The sequence below is a fragment of the Lupinus angustifolius genome, chromosome LG04 (assembly GCF_001865875.1).
Source record: "Lupinus angustifolius cultivar Tanjil chromosome LG04, LupAngTanjil_v1.0, whole genome shotgun sequence".
Taxonomy (NCBI): domain Eukaryota; kingdom Viridiplantae; phylum Streptophyta; class Magnoliopsida; order Fabales; family Fabaceae; genus Lupinus; species Lupinus angustifolius.
The window spans coordinates 9485407-9506256 of NC_032012.1; the positions used below are offsets into that span (position 1 = coordinate 9485407).

Here is a 20850-nt window from a genome sequence, read left to right on the forward strand (position 1 = left end):
TATATATTTAAGTATGGTTACACATACTTTATTCTAGCCGACCCACATTTTTATTTCATGTAATTAAATATTCAATTTTTATATATTTTATTTTCTATAATTAGAATGTCTTTTTATTATATTTGGTTTTGCTTTACATTATAATTTTTTATTGGAAATACTTTAAATTATAGTTTTTTTATTTTTATTAATTACCTAACTTAAGGCTAGAAGAATAATTTCAACAGGATTAATATTATGGTGAGGGTTATATGCATGTATCCTGCAGAGGAAAAAGTAAAAGATGCTTACGTGTGAAACTCAAATTCAAATCATTTATATTTTGACAAACTTGAATCCAATTTCAGTTCTTAGTGATGTCATGTTCAATGCGTGGAAAAAATGTATTGGACACTATGATGGCTTATATAAATTTGGGAAAGTTACATTAAATTCTTCTATCTTTTACAAATAGTCATGGTAAATTGTTATTTTTTCTAATTACTCATTAAATTTTATCATTTAGAAAATTAGTCATTATATAAATATAATTTTAAATTACTAATATATGTTATTAAAGAAATCACTACAATTGAACTCATAATAATAATGTATGCTAGTCGATAGTAATATTTGGAAGAAACCGTCATCAAAATATAGAGTTGATTGAAAAGAAAATGATAAGTAAATTTCAAATGTTAAAGTAGTTAATGTAGTAGTAATATTGTTATATATAAACAAATAATAATAATCAATAAGCCAAAGTTAAAAAATGTATAAGTTAGAATGTTTTTGTTATTAATTTAACATTATTTTTATTGAGCAACCAATTTTATCAATATTTAAAGTTTAAGAGGTAATTAGGAAGAAAAAATAGTTTTACTCCTTACAAAAAAAACATAAAATTTAGGATGCTTTTTTTTCCTTTCCCTTAAAAAAATATACTTTTAAGTGAGAATTTGGCACAATTGATATCTATTTAGCAAGCTAGATCTTGTTAGTAATCACTTTCAAATTTTTATTAATGGAATGAGATAATTATAAACAACTATATATGGAATGAGATGACTATAAATATATGATATAATTTATTGAATGTGATATGATACATTATTATTGTAAAATTTTTACACAATTAATATATTATTCAGGTGTTCAACATTTGTATTATTTTTCTGAGGAGTTAATGATGATTAAATATATATAATGACTGATATATTAATAATGTATAAAATCTAACATTATTATAGGTATATACATTTTTTTACTAACTTATTTATCCAAATGAAGTAAAGATCAATATAGTTTTGAAACTAATTAATAAATATTCATATTTTTATACAATCTATGAAATGATAGATTAAAAAGATAAAGCAATATTTGTCTTCATAGAAAAAAATACATATAAAGTATCCAATACTCTTTATATTTGAAAGACAGATGAATTTATATTATTCAAAATGATTTTTTAGTATATTATACAAAGAGTATACTCTTAAAATCCAATTTCAATTTGTTTAAAAGTGAACAAATATTTTTTTATTTTACAAACTAGCTAATGAAACTTAGCTTCAAATGAATTTCATCAGTTAAAAATTCCAAAATGCTAAATAAGCTCGAAGGAAACACGATCTCATTACAATATTCTTGGATAAAAATATGTATGACTCATATTTATAAAAAAATATCAATATATTTTTGGCGAATTAAATAAAATATTTAAATAATATCAACTTTATATTGTTATATATTTTAAAATTTTAGTTATGTTCAAAGTATCATGGAATACATCATAATACTTTATGTTCAAATCTTATGATTTATTTAATGTTTTATAACAAAGTTGTATAATTTATTTAATTTTCTTTTACCAGTGTATCAAGAAACCATGACAATGAAACACGCTCAAGATTTTGAAAGTGACTTAGTTTCTGTAATGGTTGAGGATGTTTGAATAGGTTATGGGTATTTTTAAGGTGGTTATTATTGTATTTATATAATAAAAACTATAGTAAAATTGTATATTAAAATATCTTATAATATGTAACTTATTAATTTTTTGTTAAAAAAACATTTTTGTTTATTTACCTTCTTAAAATAATATTGCCTAATATATATTATAATATTAAGTAATAATTGGACCAAAAAAAGTAGATCATACATTAAAATTGTGTATATTTTTTCAGGAAAAAATATGTATAGATTAAATTCAATAACAAAGTAAAAATCCTCAAAAATTGGATTTCATTAACAAATAAACAACAATACTTAACACATTTCCATTAGAATGGAACACAAAAAAATATTTTCTTGATTAACATATATAATCCTAGAAAACTTTGAGCTTAAAAAGAAACAAATAAATAATTAAAATTAGAACTCATCATCCCATTGAAGAACTGCAGAGTCTATGTTTTGTTCTCTTTTTAGCTTATCTTTAAGGAACCAATCACATATCTTCCCACCATTCAGCTCCTCCATTGAACACCCTTCTTGCTCTGATATCACTCTAAGTAAATTCAGGGATGATATCTATCACAAATTATATAATAAAAAATCAATCACAATCCTCAATAATACATTAGAATCAATGGAACTAAACCTAAAAAAACTAACTTAAAAAGAGAAAATAGTGTCTAAACCATTATATAAGGGTTATTTTTGTAGCAATATATGTTGTCTTAATATTTGTATTAGTATAGATGCCTTTCATTTTTATTGGTAATAAAATATAAAATTAATATATATTAAATTGATGTTTTATTCTTCTAATAAAAATGAAAGGTACATGAAGACTTAGGGGTGAGTAGGACCCGACCTTATCCGCTCACCCGACATAACCTGATCATGATCGGGTCTGAATAAGGTCGAGTTTTATCTAAAATGAGTATGCATTATATTTAATCGGGTCTATGATTGGGTTTAAAGGCTGACCGATCTCGTCGGTTTAGCTTCGAGTCTAGGGTCGGGTCCGACTTCAAAAAAATGAACCGACCAATGTTTAGGGCCGAGTAAGGACTAGCCTTAACCCGTCCCAATCCGACTCATACTCACCCCTAGATGTAGGGGTGTAAAAATTTGGTTCGGTTTGGTTTTTGGTGCATTTTAGTGACCAAACCGATAAAAAATATATGGTTCGGTTTCGCTCAATTAACCGCAAATTTAACTATAAGAACCGAACCGACCCGCTCTTGAATGGTTCGGTTCGATTCCACGGTTTTTCCATTTACTTTTTTATAAAAAATCTTCCATGAATTGAAAAATCAAAATGTATTACAAGAGATATTGTTTATCCATAAAACGATAAACATTACTACTACTATTATAAAAAATTATGAATCATATATAAAAATAAAATTCATGATTAGTAACATATATATGAATTAGTAAAATATATAATAGTTAGATTTATAACCTTACATTTTATAATTAGTAACACATGTAACAATACATATATAATAATATATGATATATGTTAGTTTCAAACTCAATATCACAAAAGTTGTAAACATGTTCAAAATCATAAGACACAAGGAAACCATTCAGTAACTAATAACATATATAATACTAACTTAATAACAATTTAGTAACATATATAACACTTCAATTCACTAATAAAACATTATTCCCTAATCCCTGGTATATATTTCTTTAATATGCGGTTCGGTTCTAACGGTTCCTAAATTTCTAAAACCATAAACCGAACTGAACATAAACGGTTCCTTAAAAAAATAACCGAATCGAACCGCAAAACCGAACCAAACCAACTTACACCCCTACCTAGATGAAGTGGTATAGATCGTGTAGCCTACTTACGTGAAACTTGAACACTTAATAAGAAAGAAAAGAGGTACCGTTAAACGGCATAGGAAGCGTTCATGGGTGCTCAAGCCAGATATCTCAACCAAACCAGCTTCCTCCATTGTCAAAAACGTTCGCCTCTCAGCTTTTTTTTCTCCACCTTGTTCACCAATGCATTTGAGTTGTGTTCTATACTTTACTTTCCTTGTTAGTGTACAACTTCCAACCTTTGAAGGGTTGAAGATAAACAATGTTGTTTGAAGACAGGTTTTGTAGGGTACTTGTAGTTGTAATGAAATCATTTAGTTTTCTGGCAAAGTGAAGTCAGGGAAAATAGTACAAGTAATATGAAACATTGGAATTTCAGAAGCTTATCTGTTTTTCTGTTATGTGGAGGAGAGTCATGACAATTATTGGGCCACATAAATTTTTGAACCTGTCTTGTCATATAGCATTATAGCTTCAAGACCAATCTTTAGTTTTTTTTTAAGTTTTTATCTTTTTATAGCTAAATTATTAGTAAATTCTTTGAAAGGGTAAATTGATAGTAATATGTAAATCTTGAAAATGAATAAATCCTGATTTTTTTTTATAGAATCTAAAAAATTCTATGAAAAGTTTCATTATGCAGATGAACAAAATCCTTCCCCTTTCAACTTATAAGAAGTTTACTGATAAGATCTGTTGTCTCAAACTCTGTTCCAAACTTTGTCTCAGACCAATCATATTATGCCACGCTAATTAAAAAAAATTGAACATTCATAACTTTATCAGTTTTGCTTCATTATGATTGGTCAGATATGTGGTTGAGACATGATTGAGGACATCAGATCTCCTTCCTAAGTTTACTAACTCTTCCACACTTTATGCAGATTAATTATGTGCTCTTTGCTTCCCAGTTCAATTTGGTTAAGAAAAAATGGATAGTTTAACAATCCTTCAATGATTCATTATTTCATTTCAGCAAAATTTATTGTCAATTGAATACATGGATTTGGAAAAATATCACTATGTTCACTAAAGAGTAATGTACTGAAACCTGAACCCAACGTAAAACTGGAAGAGATCCAGTATTTGATTTAACCGGTTTAAACAGTTAAATCATTCATTTGAACCGCGTAATTTAATATATAATTAATAATTTTTTATAAACAAATATATAATTATATATAAATGTAAAATTGTATATAACTAATAATTATGTATAATTATATTGAAATAATATTTCTTAATATTTTTTTGGGACCGGAGTAAAACAAAATAGTTGAGTAGTGTTCCATTTTTTTTAATTTTAAGTAAACCATCCGGTTTACTTCACGGGTTATTCCAGTTTAGCCGGGTTTAACACGGTCGCAGCGGAATATTCTCGGTTCAAAGCGGTCAAACTCTCATTCGATTAAAGAGCCATTTTTAAGTCCGGTCAATGGTCAAACGGGTTGGACCGCCTAGTACGATCTGGTTCTCACAAACGGCTAAAGAGTAATGTTTTATAATCATAAAGAATCCAGTCAAAATTTATATTCCGGCCTCAGATTTGTGTTACCTCAAAAATGCAACACTCTTGATCGAAAGGGACAAAAATCTTTCATCTCAAACCATACCCTGAACCAATGAATTTGAAGTAAAAACAACAATAATAAAAACAACACTCTTGATCGAAAGAGACATGGTTTGAAGTTGTATTGGCTAAACAAATTTGTGGAGATATATGAATACTTGACTATATAAACAGGTTGGGAATCATCTATTTGGAATGAAATTTGAAAGGGAAACGTTTGATTATATGTCCAAGGAATACTTTTTCAAGATGCAGGTGGAATTTTTATCCAAAACTGTCTTGTACATTTATTTAAATTAAATATATAATACTCTCCTGCAACATAGATAAAAATGAATAAGCATAAGAATAAATATTTGATGTAAACTGAATTGTGAATATTACAATAAATTATAAGATCATAGAAACTTACAATAGAGGATACAAGATTCCTCAATAACAATGGTGTATCTTTAAAATGATTCATGACCTATGATCCATAACCAATCAAGACAAACCCCTGCAAATATGCCCCCTAAAAGGCACATCACAAGCAAATTACCCAATGCATTCTGTTCAGGACCCTGCAACAATACAAAATCTTAGAAATGAACCCATTTTATAAAATTAGTTTAACATATACACATTATGAATAATAATGAATTAAGTAAACTTGCCTTATATCCTTTTGGTGCCACTGTGAGAACACACACAGTGAGATAGCCATTGGTGAGTCCTAGGAAGGAGGTGAGAAAGATCATCCATCCTTGGTCACCGTATTTCGCTGTAAAGTAGAATGCCGGGATCAACAAGAGCCGAGAAAGAACTGCTATCACTAGTGCCTTTCTGGATTCCAACTTCATCCATTTCACAAGGGGAATATACCTTGCTATGAAATCCATCACATTATACATTGCAATCAAAACAGTTGCGTACCTAGAAAGATTATCAGTGCCAAAATAGAAATAAGTAATTTTTACATATCAATTTCATCCGGCTATGGAAGGGACAGAACAGAAAACACATCAATGAAAGGTTTTAGTTATATTATGTTTTCAGGCCATGGTCAGCTTACATATTAAATCATGCAAGTTATGTGTTTTTTATGGTGGGAGATTGCAATAATTTCCGAGTAATCTTATTATAGCATGTGCCTAACTAAGCACTTACCACGCGCCTAATTGATGTACTCCGGTATTTTCGTACAAGAATCCAGGGAAGATTGACAATGTTATTGCATATATAAGAAATAAGTCAATTGCATAATCAATATTCTGAAGGAATAATTGTTTGTTGCCCAACCGCTCTTGTTTGCTATCATATCCACCCTACAAAAGTCATGAAACCTTTAAGGACATAATTTTTTCCCTTGAGAATAATGTAGTATTATTTTAATATAATCATGTTACTTGATCATTTGTTGTTGTTTGAATGCCAGCAGCAGCAAGGTCCGCTGAAACAGTTTTTGATCCCTCTGACGCTGCCTTTGAACGGTAATATTTCACTATGGGCAATTTGGTGAAGTAGATTGCATACAGGAAAATACATAGAAACTCGACGAATGTGGATATAGCGAGGAACAGTACTGCAAAAATGAAGAGAAGAACCAACTAAAACAAAACATAATGTTTTGACAAAATGAAGAGGAAACAAATTTAAGAAACCAATATATATATATTTAAGCATTTTATAATAAGAATAACATACAAGCTCCCTTGCGAAGTCCATGGCTAGATTTCTCAAACGCTACCTTGGTAAGCATTCTTAAAAGAGAAGTTAGAGCCCCTGATGCAGCCAAACCAGCAAGGTAGGACTGCATTATGTTAAGAGTATGCACTATGTAAGCCTCAAAGATAGTGGAAGATTGTTTATATGTAAGCATAAAACTGAAAAAAGATTGAAGAAATTATATGGAAAACTAACCTGGATAAACTCGGGGCTCATAAAATAAAGGTCTCCTACCATTCCGCCTTCGACAAAAGCATCTGCTATTCCAAAACAAGCAGACAGCAGACATATACCGATATATGTTCCAAGTCCACCTTTCCCTGATGTAGCTAGATCCAACTGTGGCAACAGATTATTGAAGCTTTATGAGCCAAGGGAAATAGACCACATATAAATTACAAAAATCAGATGCAACAAATTAAGGAATTGGAAATGGTGTACTTACAACAAGAACTAACAAAGTACTAGCAAAGAAAAGAACGAATCCAGCTATATTCCTCATTCTAGTGTTGATTTTTGACTCATAGTATGACAGTATTGCCAATGTTAGAAGTGCGAATGGTTGATAAACCAGGGTAAGTACCCTTGAAGGATGATATTTCTTCAGAGAAAGGAAAAAGAGCTTTGGTTAGAATAACTATTTCTGAAGAAAGAAGTAGAGAAATCGCCAATAAACATTTCAAGTAGATAAATGTAAAGAAAATGAAGCAGCACATAAGAGATATGACACATTACCATGAACTCCCCTCTCTCGAAATTTTAAGCTAAGTGAAAGCATGTAATGATTTTTATATCTAACAAACTGACTCACACAAGTGCTTATACCATATCATAAATCATCTCTCAGAAAAATTATTAAGTGGAGACACATAAATGTTTTGTTTAATATCTAACACAAATCAATATGCACGACATGGTGTATTGCATTATTCCCATTTCACTTGTTGCGAAGCAGGGTTTACTACATAGTCAGCCCACCAACATTTTGGTTATTGCCTCACAACTATTGTTAATTTATTTTCATAAAACTCGGTAGCAATTGGACCCTCAATCAACCTATACCTAAGGAAATCTCAGTCAATCACAATTCACGAAAAGCTCTATTTCCTCGCCCCTTCTTCGTAGGACAGCCAATTACTCATAGAGAAAAACTTTATACAGCCAAGTGCTATAAAAACTAAAAGCAACATGAGTTACTTACAGGGAACAATTCGTAATAGTAATCACCTATTGTCAACATGCTGTTCCAGGAAACAAGGGAACCAAGTCCGAGAAAGAAACAAACTGCCATTGCTTTCAGTTTTCCCTGGTTGCATTAATCCATTGAAAATACATAGGCAAGATAATCAACAAACTTTGTTCTTCAAAAATATTACCATCATGCAAATTAGTATAAATTCTTCAATGTAAAATGAGTCCGGGCTCTTACCTCAGGAATTCTTTGTGCTCCACTGTCACCATTAGTAATCATGGCCGATTCACTAACAAAAGAAACCATTAAGGATAATCGTATTTTGCAACAATATCTATTAGTACACAGAATTTTAGTCCTAGTATAAGAAAATCTCGACTATATAATCAAATTACTCTGTAAAATCAGAAATACAGGGAACAAATCTAGATAAAAAAGGTACATTTTGTGATGTGGTAGTCATTTGGAAGTTAGACATAGGCACAAAAGGATTTTACTTATGGACTCATTCATCATCCTAAAAATAAAATTACATCCTTTATATCTATGCTATTTTCCACGTAATGTCAAATGAAAGCATCCAGTCTCTAACAAATACTATTACAAGAATTTGAATATTCACGCAGAAAGAACAAGAAATTGTTAAAATGGTAAGAGTCATGAACAATCTTGATGAAACGAGAAAGAATGAAAAATGAACGATAATATTCTCATTACTGAATTGAATTACAAAGATTAGGGGACTACCCTTTATATACATCAATTACTAAAACAAAAAACAGAGAATGTTAACCAGATGATCGATTAACTCTATTGTTTAATTGATTATCCCCTAAACAAAGTGAACTAACTAACCCACTAACCCAATTAATAGACGAACTACAGTGTTAATCGATTAACTCTTACCCATTTAATTAATTCACTACAGTGTTAATTAATTAACTCTTATATAATCTCACCCATTCTAACAGGTGCAACCTGTTACCATTTTCAATATACTTCCTATTACCAAGATATGCTGCATTTCACAGTAAACTTTGATGGAAAATGAATGAAAGAATAAAAAATGGAACAATTATGTACTTGCTTCTGCTTGTGCCCTTGTTAGGTTAAAATATCATCCATGATTCATAAGCTTAAATTAGCAAAATCTAGAAGCTGGAAAAATCTCACTCTATTGATAAACTCCTACTACTCTTTCGCCCCAAAAAACAAACTTTTGAAAGAAAATCTAAAGTGAACAAGGAATAACTCATGGGAAGTGAAATAAAGGTTTTTTTTTTATGAGAAAACATTTTTTATTTTAATTTTCTATTACTATTCATGATTATAATAACATCACCTGTGTATAAAATTGCAGACTTGACGCGACCGCAAAAGTACAATTGCATTGGCCTCCCATTGTTTTTGTGATACTAGATCTGTATAAACTTAAAATTGTGATTCGGTTTTTGATATAATTTAATGAACCAATTGAATATGAAGATATGATTTAAGAATAAGAATTCTCTCTATCTCAAAATCTTGTATGTCCTGGTGTTTTAGATTAATCAGCTTCATCCAATTAATATAAAAATGTTAATTTGTGTTTTTATAATTTTTCTTTTAAATTTAATGACACTTTTTTATTAGATCGATACATGAAAATGTGACATGAATTGGGACAAGCGATCTTTGTCATGATTCAGTTTACCTCAATTAACTGTAAATTCTATTGTAAAAAATGAATTGAATTACTCAGGTTCGATTTGATTCTACGGTTTATTTTTATTTTTTAATAAAAAATTCTTCATCAATTGAAAGTTCAAAATATATTATAACAAATATTGTTTGCTCATAAAAAACACTATTATTATCATTATCAGCAAAAATATAAATTATAATAACAAAATCGAAAATCATTGTTAGTAACATATATAATAATTATGTAATTTAGGAAGAAAAAAATTAAATAGCCATATATATAATAGTATAATCTACAATTCGTAACATATATAACAAAATAATTCACGATTAGTAACATACATAATAATTTATTAACATATATCAATTAATAACATATATAATATTATAATTTAAAATTAGTAACATATATGTATCAAATTTATGGTAATATTAGTTTCAAACCCACCATAAAAATTAGAAGATATGTTGCAAGTCATCAAGACACTTAGAAAATAGCACATATAAAAAATAATTTGGTAAGTAGTAACATAATAACAATTTACTAATATATATAACATCTACTGTTTACATAAAATTAATTATTTAAGCCACAAAATTTCTTGTAGAATTCAAGCAACAATACAATATTATTCCATAGTATATATTTCTTTAATATGCAGTTATGTTTCAACGGTTCTTAAATTTTAAAATCATGAACCGAACCAAATATAAATGGTCATGGAAAAAACCAAACTAAATCGCAAAACGGAACCATATTTTAATGTGAGAGATGTAATTAATTAATTGGAATTATATGGGTTTTTTGTAAAAATTAAATAATGTAAAGAGCAAAATAGAAAGTGAAAATTACATCACGGTAGAAGTTACACCATGTTTTGGCCTTATATATACTAGTGTGTTCAGGCACTTCGTGCCTGCCGGCGAATATTGTGTGATACTACATATTCAATTTTTATATATTATGTTTATGATAATGTTTAATTTAAGGTGAGATATGTGGTTAATTAATGTACTGGTAGTATATGCTTAAGATTTTATAGTTTTTTATTAAATAATGTTAAGGGCAATATATGAAATGAAAATTATAAAATGAGAGAAGTTATTTCAAGTTTTAACTATATATATATATTTTTAGGAATTACAAGTGTGAGTATTTGGGGTTTAGATACTTCATTACCTAGATTTGGCCCTACTCGACAGTCAGTTTTAAAGTCTTCTGCCCCAACTATCTATTGATCCAAAAACATATACCCATATCTGACCATTGTAGGTATTAGTGATGGGTACTTGTGAATTCTAGCACTCATTATTATCAATATCTCTCACTCTTGATAAAAAATGATGGTTTCAAGATATGTGGCGATCCCTTCTAAAGATCTAATATATCACAGGAATCGAAATATTGACTTTTAATTTTTCAGAGATCTAATAAAACATTTTACTACTAGATCATTGCATTGTTGGAAATGTATTCATTTAGTTGATAGTTTTAAAAATATTATATAATATTTATAAAAAAAACTATAATTCACAAATAAATTTTATTAATAAGTAGTAAAATAAATATTATCACCGTGCACTATAAAGCGTTTTGCTTCAGTTAGCGGTGAAGAGTGATTGAAAAGTTTTGGGAATTTAGGGATTTGATTGAACAATTTCACTGATCTCACTCATTCTATTGCTCTCTCTTTCTTGCGTTTGGTTTGAAGGTTAATCCCTAAAATTTCACTCTGTTTTCTTTCATTTTCAATTACAGCTCCTAAAAATAATGTTTTTTTTTTGTAACCTAGTGATTTGGCTCAAGCGGAAAAATGCAGAATAGTAAAGAACCAGTTTCAGAAGATAGGGAAATTGAGTCTGTGGAATTTCCGATGTCTGAATTCGATGGGTGTAACAATTTTTGGGATGATGACATAATGCACCAAAAAACTTCAATTCAATATGAGGAAGCCAATAAAGTTCCATTTCTGGGTGACAAGGTAAGCCTAATTGCATAATCACTTTCAAATTTCTTATCATCTGATTTAGGTTAAATTAGTTTACAATTTTACATTGCATTATGTTGATAGAGGTTATTTGAAGCTCCTGATTCTGTGACTTTTGTTACAATTTTAAAGTTTTACATTGTATTTGTGTTGATAACTGCACTTTTCTTTAAGCTTTGAATTTGGTTTATTTGAGGGAAGTGATGATTGGGTTACATTATGTTCTCATTGTTTTTCGGACTTTGGTTATGATTGTAATGCGACAAATTGGCAGGAACCACTATCTAGTTTAGCTGCGGAATATCAATCAGGCAGTCCTATCTTGCTGGAGAAAATAAAGGTTTGATCGGTAGCCTTTTCTTTCAACATTTCTTTGTGCACTTTACCTTCTCTTTGCATCTTATCATGTTTCTTGAACTCTGCTCTTTTGCAGGTGCTTGAAGAGCAATATGCTGCCATTCGGCGTACTCGGGGAGATGGGAACTGCTTCTTTCGTGGCTTTATGTTTTCATACCTTGTATGTTTTAGTGTTTATAGCTCAGAATCAATCATCCCCTACTTTATGTTTGGATGGTTATTCCGGGGTCTATGGAGTATGACATTAAATTATTTCAATAATTTTGGTAAATGAAAAAATTGTCTTGCTTTGTTTCAGGAGCATATTTTGGAATCTCAAGACCAACATGAAGTTGATCGTGTCAAAGAGAATGTTGAAAAAAGTAGAAAAGCACTGCAGACCTTGGGTTACCCAGAGTTGACTTTTGAAGATTTTTTTTCGGTAACTAAAACCACTGTATTTTCCCATTCCTTATTTTCCAGGGTATATTTAATTATCTGGCAATTTTGTTATTTAAATAAGTCAAGATTTTCTAGGCTAAAATGAACTTCGAAAATGTGCCAAATTTTTTGTTGCTATTTATGGAAGTAGGTATATTGCACTGGATGTACTGAATAATCTCTCCTAAACTAGCTGAAAGTAGCCGCAACGCCTTTCACATCTGATCATTAAGTCCTTACATTATGGGAAATGTTTGAGTAGAGCCCTCTTTAAGTTGTTAGTGGTTGCTTTAGTCATAAGTACTGGTTGACTATATTTACTCACGTCTTCTTTAAATTAAACCACATAATCTTATTTAATATTGTTAGCAACTAAAATTAGGTGTAAAGTTGAACTAATTTTTGTTCTTTACTTTTTTTGCTCAATTTTAAGAAATGAAACATATTGCTTTCATTATCACATTATAGCTCGTGAACATTTACAATGTCATATGATAGAGTGTGTTCGGTCTGTTCACTGTTGGGCTGAGTTCTTGTGAAATCATATACTTAATTAAAACCATTATCCATGGAAGCTGGAAAGTTGAGGCCTCTAGAAGTTAAGTGATTTCCTTTGGCAAAGTCTGTGGTGTTATTGCATATTGGTTGTTTAGAAAAGAAAGAGGAAATCATAGAATCGAAGAAAAGATTTTTGAAGAATGTCTGCCATTGAAAGGAAGAATTTTGAATATTTTCACAATGCCGTCATTTTAGCCATGTAGCCAACCCCTCCTAGTGGGAAAAAACTTTTATTGTTACTGATGGTGTATTATTCTATTATTTTTCTCAGTGACAGTATAGACAATTCAGAAATAAAATGCTTAATACTTTAAGAAAGTGATATTAAGTAGGTCATAGGGGATTGTAGCAATTCTAAATCTATAGAGGCATTTTCAGAGCTTAGAAAGTTACGCGTAAATTGTTTCCTTTATGGATATAAATTCACTTTGATTATCTTGTTCTTGTAAAAAATTTCAGTTATTCCTTGAGGAGCTGGATTGTGTTATTCAAGGGAAAGAGACTTCCATAAGGTGTTAAATTTTTTCCATGGCCATGAATTGCCAATGATAATCATGAGCTAAAACTTAAAAGAATGATATGTTCTTGGAATATTTAATTATCACAATTTGCTGTTTATTTGGCTCTAATTTTATTTTCCTTTTTTCACATTTCTGATGTGGTTTTGTTTAAATGAATTGTATATAATATGATCACAGCCATGAAGAGCTTGTTCTTAGAAGCCGAGATCAGTCAATATCTGATTATGGTGAGTGATCTAAAACCCATCCCAATTCCCAAACGCCTTGGTCTTATTTCTCCCATATGTCTTGATAAGTTTGTTTGGTTAGTTGTTATGTTCTTCAGGTTTGTTACCTCTGCCGCAGTCCAAAAGCGCTCAGAATTTTTTGAACCTTTCATATTGGGCTTATCTAATACAACAGTTGAGCAGGTTTGTTTAATGATAAGTTAATATCTGACAATAGTTTTATTGTTGAAAATCTGTTTGACGGTCTCATACTTCCGATTCTAATACATAATTCTCCATCTCATGTTTGTTTTGCTTTAGTTTTGCAAATCGTATGTTGAACCAATGGGCGAAGAGAGCGACCATGTGCACATTACCGCCCTTTCAGATGCCTTGGGTGTTCCAATCCGTGTCGTGTACCTTGACCGCAGCTCATGTGATACTGGTGGTGTCAGTGTAAACCATCATGATTTCATGCCTGTTGATGGTGATCTCCCAAATGCTAGTGGTAGCTCTGAGAAGAAAAATCCTTTCATCACGTTGCTATATCGACCTGGCCACTATGATATCCTCTATCCAAAGTGATGAAGACCCTTTTGCTTGTTACTTTTTTCGGTGGTGCGTGGAGCCTCAACAACTATATAACTGGGCTTTTAGGATCTGCTGCAAAGCACATTTGTGGTCTGTAACCTTGTTAATATTGGATGTTCAATTGTCTAGAATGTTTTTACATGTAGAAGAGATTGATCCACAACTCATTATGTCAACATTAACGCTCACTAATAATCAAAACTCACCCTTATGCCTTTTGCTTCATCACGTGTTAGCCATGGCCTCATTCTTCATATTATACTTGTGCTTTGGGAGTTTGTGAAAATTTGTGATGGCATGGTTCCTTGTACCTTATTTATAGTATAATGTAGATACAGATTTATTATCTCACTATGGCCCTTTCTGTCTTGCATGTGTGCCTATTTGTTGCTATGATATAGTATCAGTGATCATCACTATCACTGTATCAGATTCAAGTTTTCTAGTAATGAGTAAATACTTCCCTTCTGTTGATGTGCTGTGTTTTTATGGCATTTTATTTAATATTTTGAACTTAATAGAGTTTTCTTTTCTTAATTTTATGTAATACGATAAAAATTATTCTAAAATGAAGTTGAGTATACAGTATATAAGTTAGAGTGTATTTCATCTTTGATTAATTAACAGGCATCAAAATCTCAAAGTAATATGATATACCCTTGTTCTCACTTTAACTTTTTTTACTTATATATCATCGGAAGAGAAATTTTCTCATTATTTATTTATCACCATGAGAAAGTTTAAGTTTAGGAAACAAGAAAAGGAACAAAAATATAAGTAATGACTAATAAGGTCTCTTTGTTGAAGAAGATTTCAATAACTACAAATCTGCAATTAAAATACTCCTATATGTCCCATTATCTTAGTATAAAAATATCTTCTCAAATTTAACCTTAGATAATAAATAAAATATTGATCCAGGAAGCGGTACTTGTTGTGAAAGACAGCTATGCATCCCGAAAGAGATTAATTCTTTACCCAAAATTATTACCACAAAAAGGAATGGGGATATTAATGCATTAATAATGGAAAAAAAACAATGGTGAAAATTAATAAAATATACATTTGTAATTTATCATTAAATCATGTCCTAAATTAATTCTTGTTTTTAACACTTACCTTTTACCATAGATAATGTAACAAATGGATTGCAAAATAACCCTAAAACAATAACACCACGTTGAGCTGATAGGCCAGGGGGATTTTAGAATTATTCATCAATGCTTTCATAAATTATTACATACCGCAAAACCAATTATTCTGATGAAATATCTATAATTAATTTAAAATAAACTCATTCAATTTTAAATTAATTAATAATTAAGTTTAGATTTTTATAATAATTTTTTATTAGGGCTTATCTTTCTTTCTAGTCATATTATCAATCACTTCTCAAGTCTTCTTATCTCTTTTCCACCTCTCATATTGTATTATCAAAGATATTGTTTTACCTTAAAACAATAAACTAATTATTTTAGGGGTATATAGTTCTCAATACCAACTATATTCATCACATAAACTTATAATATTTATGAGAGTAGACATTTGCTGTCCTAAAATAGTGTATCTCCATGTGCCAGTGCTTGTGACACACTTTAACACTTTATGGTATAACAGATGTGCTCCAATTTATGAGAAAGCAGAATCTTATATGATTACACCGACTCGAGTTAGTATCTCACATAACTTTGAATAAGTCTTTACCATGTTTTGGGTACATAAAGTCTTCACTGTCAACTTCAAAATTGATGCCTCTCAAATAATGGCAAGACGTGTGTGTGCATTTGAGATGGAAAAGTATTGTGGAAAGGGTACACTCTCTCCCCACAGCCACAGAAATTCTATCAATCTTATTGCTCGCTACAATTATGAAGTTGACTAGCCATGAATGAAAATCTAAGTAACATATCATATCACCATATTAGTCCAAATTACTTGATGCATAAAGCCAAAAGCCATGGACTTTGACATGAATTCTATAACCATTTTTAAGAAAAATCTGTATCTGCTTTAGACAAGTTATAAAAGAACATAACCAACATTATGATAACAAGAAACATGCATACGAGGTTGTCAGCAAAAATGGTACACACAAGTTTAGTATTTTTTTGGGTTGTACTTTTGTGCTTATGTTTAGATTTTGGTGCTGCCATAGACACTATCACTTCATCTGAACTTGTCAAAGACCCTCAAACAATAAGCTCCAAAAATGGCTTGTTCACTTTAGGATTTTTCAGTCCTAAAAATTCTACAAACCGCTATGTAGGAATCTGGTATCTCTCTGAATCCAATATCTTATGGGTAGCTAACAGAAACCAGCCACTAAAATTCAATTCTTCAGGGACTGTTACAATTTCCAGAGATGGGAATCTTGTGGTTTTGAACAGAGAGAACAAGACTATTTGGTCATCAAATGCGACGTATATCGCAAGCAATTCAACTGCACAACTTCAAGACACTGGAAATCTAGTGTTGCAAGATAGTAACACAGGAGAGGTTATATGGGAGAGTTTCAAACATCCTACTAATGTTTATATACCAAATATGAAACTTAGTAGAAACAGAATAACAGGTGAGGAAGTATCCTTTACATCATGGAAAAACTCTTCTGATCCTTCTGTTGGGTACTTTTCTTGTAGTCTTGAACGTCTCAGTGCTCCAGAGTTGTTTCTCTGGGTTAATGGAACTCTGCCATATTACCGATCCGGTCCATGGAATGGTGAGATTTTTATTGGTTTTCGGCCTTTGACAACTGGGTATCTAAAGGGATGTAATGTGAGTGATGAAGATGATGGAACTGTTTATTTTTCTTGTGATTCCACTGATCAATATGATTTTAGAACAGTGGCCTTGAGTCCAGAAGGACTATTCGAAACTGCATCATGGAAAAACAAGAAAAAGATATCCAGTGATGTGTTCCATGGAACTAATTGCAATCAATATGGTGTATGTGGTGCATTTGGTAGCTGTGATTGGCAAACATCACCAGTATGTAGCTGTTTGAGTGGCTATCAGGCCAAAAATGTAGAGGAGTGGAATAGAAAGAATTGGACTAGTGGGTGTGTGAGGAAAGTGCCACTACAATGTGGAAGTGAAGTTAGAAAAGATGGGTTTTTGAAACTTGAGAAAATGAAAGTACCAGATTATTTGCAAAAGTCAGCTTCTTTGGAAAATGAATGCAGTGCACAGTGCTTACAGAATTGTTCTTGTGTGGCATATGCATATGACACTGGCATTGGATGCATGTCTTGGTTTGGGGACTTGATAGACACACAAAAATTCTCAGATGGAGGACTTGATCTTTACATTCGCATGCCACCTTCAGAACTTGGTACCTTCAATACCTATTTTCACCTACTTTATAGCCATTGATCATTAATCCATTGTTGTTTCTAAAAAAGAACATCAGAATGTTGTTGCTTTTCTTAACTGACAAGTACTATATATGTTGTTGTAGATAAACATTCAGGTAAACGAAGAGTAATCATTGCAGCTGCAGTGAGTACTATAGGAGTTACTACATTAGCTATTTGTGTTTATCTCTTATGGAAATGGAGTGCTAAACCTACAGGTATGCATGTTGTTAAAATATAAAATTGTTATATTGATTGAAGAATATTCACTGTTTCATACTGCAATTAGAAAAGACATGTAGTAGAATAGCATTTCTCTATATAAACACATCCTCAAATGAAATTCTCATTGATCAAGCCTTGTAAGTAAATGATAAAGTGCAGCCCAGCCCAGTGCACGAGGCTCCTACTTAATCGAGTTTAAGGAGGATAAATGTATGCAATTTTACCATTGTAAGTGCAAATGTTTCATGGGGACTAAGCAAATAATCTTAGTGTTGCCTCAAACTCATCCTTGTTAGTAAATTATAATTCGAAAATTTGTTTTTGGTTTTGAGATATTTCCAAGTTACTTACTCCTATCATGTCTATACCTTAATGAAGCAGCTAGAAAAAGGAAAAGGGATGTAATATTTTGGTTCAATAGAGGTGAATCAACAGCGGTAGATAGAACTGGCAAAAAAATTGGAGAACAGTCCCAAGTAGAACTCCACGAGCAATTGCTATTTGATACAGAAACACTTGCACTTGCAACTAATAACTTTGACTCGTCCAACAAACTTGGGCAGGGTGGTTTTGGTCCAGTGTACAAGGTACAATTAGTCCTTGAATATTGTTAATATTATGTAAAGCCATTGTTTATATGGTTGTTCATGCTTTAACGGTTAATATGATTTATCATATAACATTATGGCGTCGTTCGATTTATATAGTTGACGCTGTCTAGTGTGATTAAGGCTTGTTTGTTGCTATTTTTGTTTATAACGTTGTTTCTTAATATCATATTGCAGGGAAAGCTGAAAGATGGCAGGGAAATAGCCGTTAAAAGACTTTCTAAAGCATCTGGACAAGGACTAGAAGAATTCATGAACGAGGTAGTGGTGATTTCTAAGCTTCAACATCGCAACCTAGTAAGACTTCTCGGCTGCTGTAGAGAAGGAGAGGAAAAAATGTTGATCTACGAGTACATGCTGAATAAAAGTTTGGACACATTTATCTTTGGTTAGTTCTTGTGCAATAGTGCTTCATAAAATTTATGGTTGTGTTTATAACAGAAAGAAGAAACTTGGTTCCTAGCCTTTTCTGTTTCTTTGTCTCCACTTGTTATGGTCAAATATAAATAATGCAGCCCTTCACCTCTGCAGGTCCATCCGAGCATAAACTCCTGGATTGGGGAAAACGCTTCAGCATAATAGAAGGAATAGCTCGAGGGTTGCTTTATCTTCATAGAGATTCTAGGTTGAGAATCATTCATAGAGATTTGAAAGCAAGTAATATCTTGCTGGATGAGGAGTTGAATCCAAAAATATCAGACTTTGGATTGGCTAAAATATTTGGAGGGCGTGGAGATGAGGCTAGTACTTCTAGGGTTGTTGGAACATAGTAAGTATGACGCACTTGCAATTGATTATATATAGTTTAGAATTATCTCGGAGAATAGTTGGTCTAGGCTTTTACGCTTAGTTGTTGTAATGAATTGCTTATATTATACATTCTATTGTAGTGGATATATGGCACCTGAATATGCAATGGAAGGAATAGTTTCAGAGAAATCAGACGTCTTTAGTTTTGGAGTTTTGGTACTAGAGATTGTCAGCGGAAGGAAAAACACTAGCTTCTATAACAACGAGCAGTTTAGAAGTCTAGTAAGATTTGTAAGTTTCTATCCTCATCGCATTGTCTTTCTAAATTACAGTAATCCTATTGCTTTTCAAGATTAAAAATGCTACTTACTCTTACCTTCTTTACATTTTTAGGTTTGGAAACTATGGAATGAAGACAATATTATATCTGCAATAGATCAAAGCATATGTGACCCTATGCATGAGAAAGATATTGTGAGGTGTGTACACATAGGACTTTTGTGTGTGCAAGAAGGTGCAAGGCACAGGCCTAATATGGCCACTGTGATTTCTATGCTTAACAGTGAAATTGTGAATCTTCCTCCACCAAAGCAGCCCGCATTCATCGAGAAGCCGGATATTTGTAAATCATTGTCTTCCGAAGAACGTCACGCATCACATTCAAACAACATTGTTAGTATTACAGATATCAAAGGCAGATGAAGAATGTGAGAGATCTGAGAAAGGTTTCTTAGTCTATGGTATTGCTAATAACATACTATCTTGCCATAAGGTCATTTAAGGAATGTTAATAAAATGGAAAATGATATATCTCCTACTAAATTCTCCTACAAATCCTGTTACCCGCAAGAAACTCTTCAAATTTCAAGTTGGAACTTCAAGAATTTAACTTTTCTTGTTTTATATAACAACAGAAACCCTTCAAATAGAACTATACTTATATATCTACTAATACTACAGTCTTGTTTTATTCAACTATCTTTTATTTTTAATGTCATTGGCACAATCTGATTTCAGTAAACACATAATGACCAAATATGCTAATCCAATCAAGCAATGATCTATGCAATTCACTTGTTACCTTCTACCTGCTAGGAATTATAAAGTAACCTTGAAAGGTTTACATTTGATATGCATGCATGCTTAACGTACATGTGCATGCACACCATGCAAAACATGATAACTACTATTGATATTTATATGTTGTAACTTGTAAGAGGTAAATGTAATCAGAACATAAATCTCAAACATAAGAAAAATAAGCAAATTCAATAAAATTCCCCTTTATATTGTGTTGTTTAAGCGGTTTTAAACAAGAAAATTCATTTACAGAAGCATATTGCCTAAAGCTAT

The 20850-nt window shown here is 31.2% G+C and overlaps 4 protein-coding genes across 7 annotated transcripts; 2 read left to right on the forward strand and 2 right to left on the reverse strand.

Annotated features, from left to right (window-relative positions):
- On the reverse strand, window positions 2191-4145 carry LOC109345640. Its single transcript, XM_019584762.1, has 2 exons — window positions 3834-4145; window positions 2191-2511 (listed from the first exon to the last, which is right to left on the reverse strand). Exons 1-2 carry the CDS (start codon window positions 4080-4082, stop codon window positions 2353-2355), a joined length of 408 nt encoding a protein of 135 aa, XP_019440307.1. The 5' UTR covers window positions 4083-4145; the 3' UTR covers window positions 2191-2352.
- Window positions 5669-9529, reverse strand: LOC109345638 (equilibrative nucleotide transporter 3-like). Of its 2 annotated transcripts, XM_019584759.1 has the most exons (10): window positions 9247-9529; window positions 8475-8526; window positions 8247-8351; window positions 7491-7646; window positions 7241-7384; window positions 7025-7130; window positions 6727-6902; window positions 6488-6645; window positions 5995-6253; window positions 5669-5901 (listed from the first exon to the last, which is right to left on the reverse strand). In XM_019584759.1, exons 2-10 carry the CDS (start codon window positions 8514-8516, stop codon window positions 5791-5793), a joined length of 1257 nt encoding a protein of 418 aa, XP_019440304.1. In that variant the 5' UTR covers window positions 8517-8526; window positions 9247-9529; the 3' UTR covers window positions 5669-5790. The 2 variants fall into 2 exon arrangements, with proteins under 2 accessions (XP_019440304.1, XP_019440303.1); XM_019584758.1 differs by lacking the exon at window positions 9247-9529 and having other exon boundaries at window positions 8475-8645.
- LOC109345639 (ubiquitin thioesterase otubain-like) lies at window positions 11490-14786 on the forward strand. Of its 2 annotated transcripts, none has more exons than XM_019584760.1 (9): window positions 11490-11632; window positions 11714-11902; window positions 12183-12248; window positions 12342-12425; window positions 12564-12686; window positions 13703-13755; window positions 13942-13991; window positions 14074-14174; window positions 14292-14786. In XM_019584760.1, the coding sequence occupies exons 2-9, from the start codon at window positions 11735-11737 to the stop codon at window positions 14553-14555; spliced, it is 909 nt and encodes a 302-aa protein (XP_019440305.1). In that variant the 5' UTR covers window positions 11490-11632; window positions 11714-11734; the 3' UTR covers window positions 14556-14786. The 2 variants fall into 2 exon arrangements, with proteins under 2 accessions (XP_019440305.1, XP_019440306.1); XM_019584761.1 differs by having other exon boundaries at window positions 11519-11632; window positions 11680-11902.
- Window positions 16558-20556, forward strand: LOC109345637 (G-type lectin S-receptor-like serine/threonine-protein kinase At1g11300). 2 transcript variants are annotated; one of them, XM_019584756.1, is made up of 7 exons: window positions 16558-17892; window positions 18019-18132; window positions 18518-18726; window positions 18925-19135; window positions 19279-19516; window positions 19638-19788; window positions 19891-20556. In XM_019584756.1, the coding sequence occupies exons 1-7, from the start codon at window positions 16605-16607 to the stop codon at window positions 20197-20199; spliced, it is 2520 nt and encodes an 839-aa protein (XP_019440301.1). In that variant the 5' UTR covers window positions 16558-16604; the 3' UTR covers window positions 20200-20556. The 2 variants fall into 2 exon arrangements, with proteins under 2 accessions (XP_019440301.1, XP_019440302.1); XM_019584757.1 differs by having other exon boundaries at window positions 18521-18726.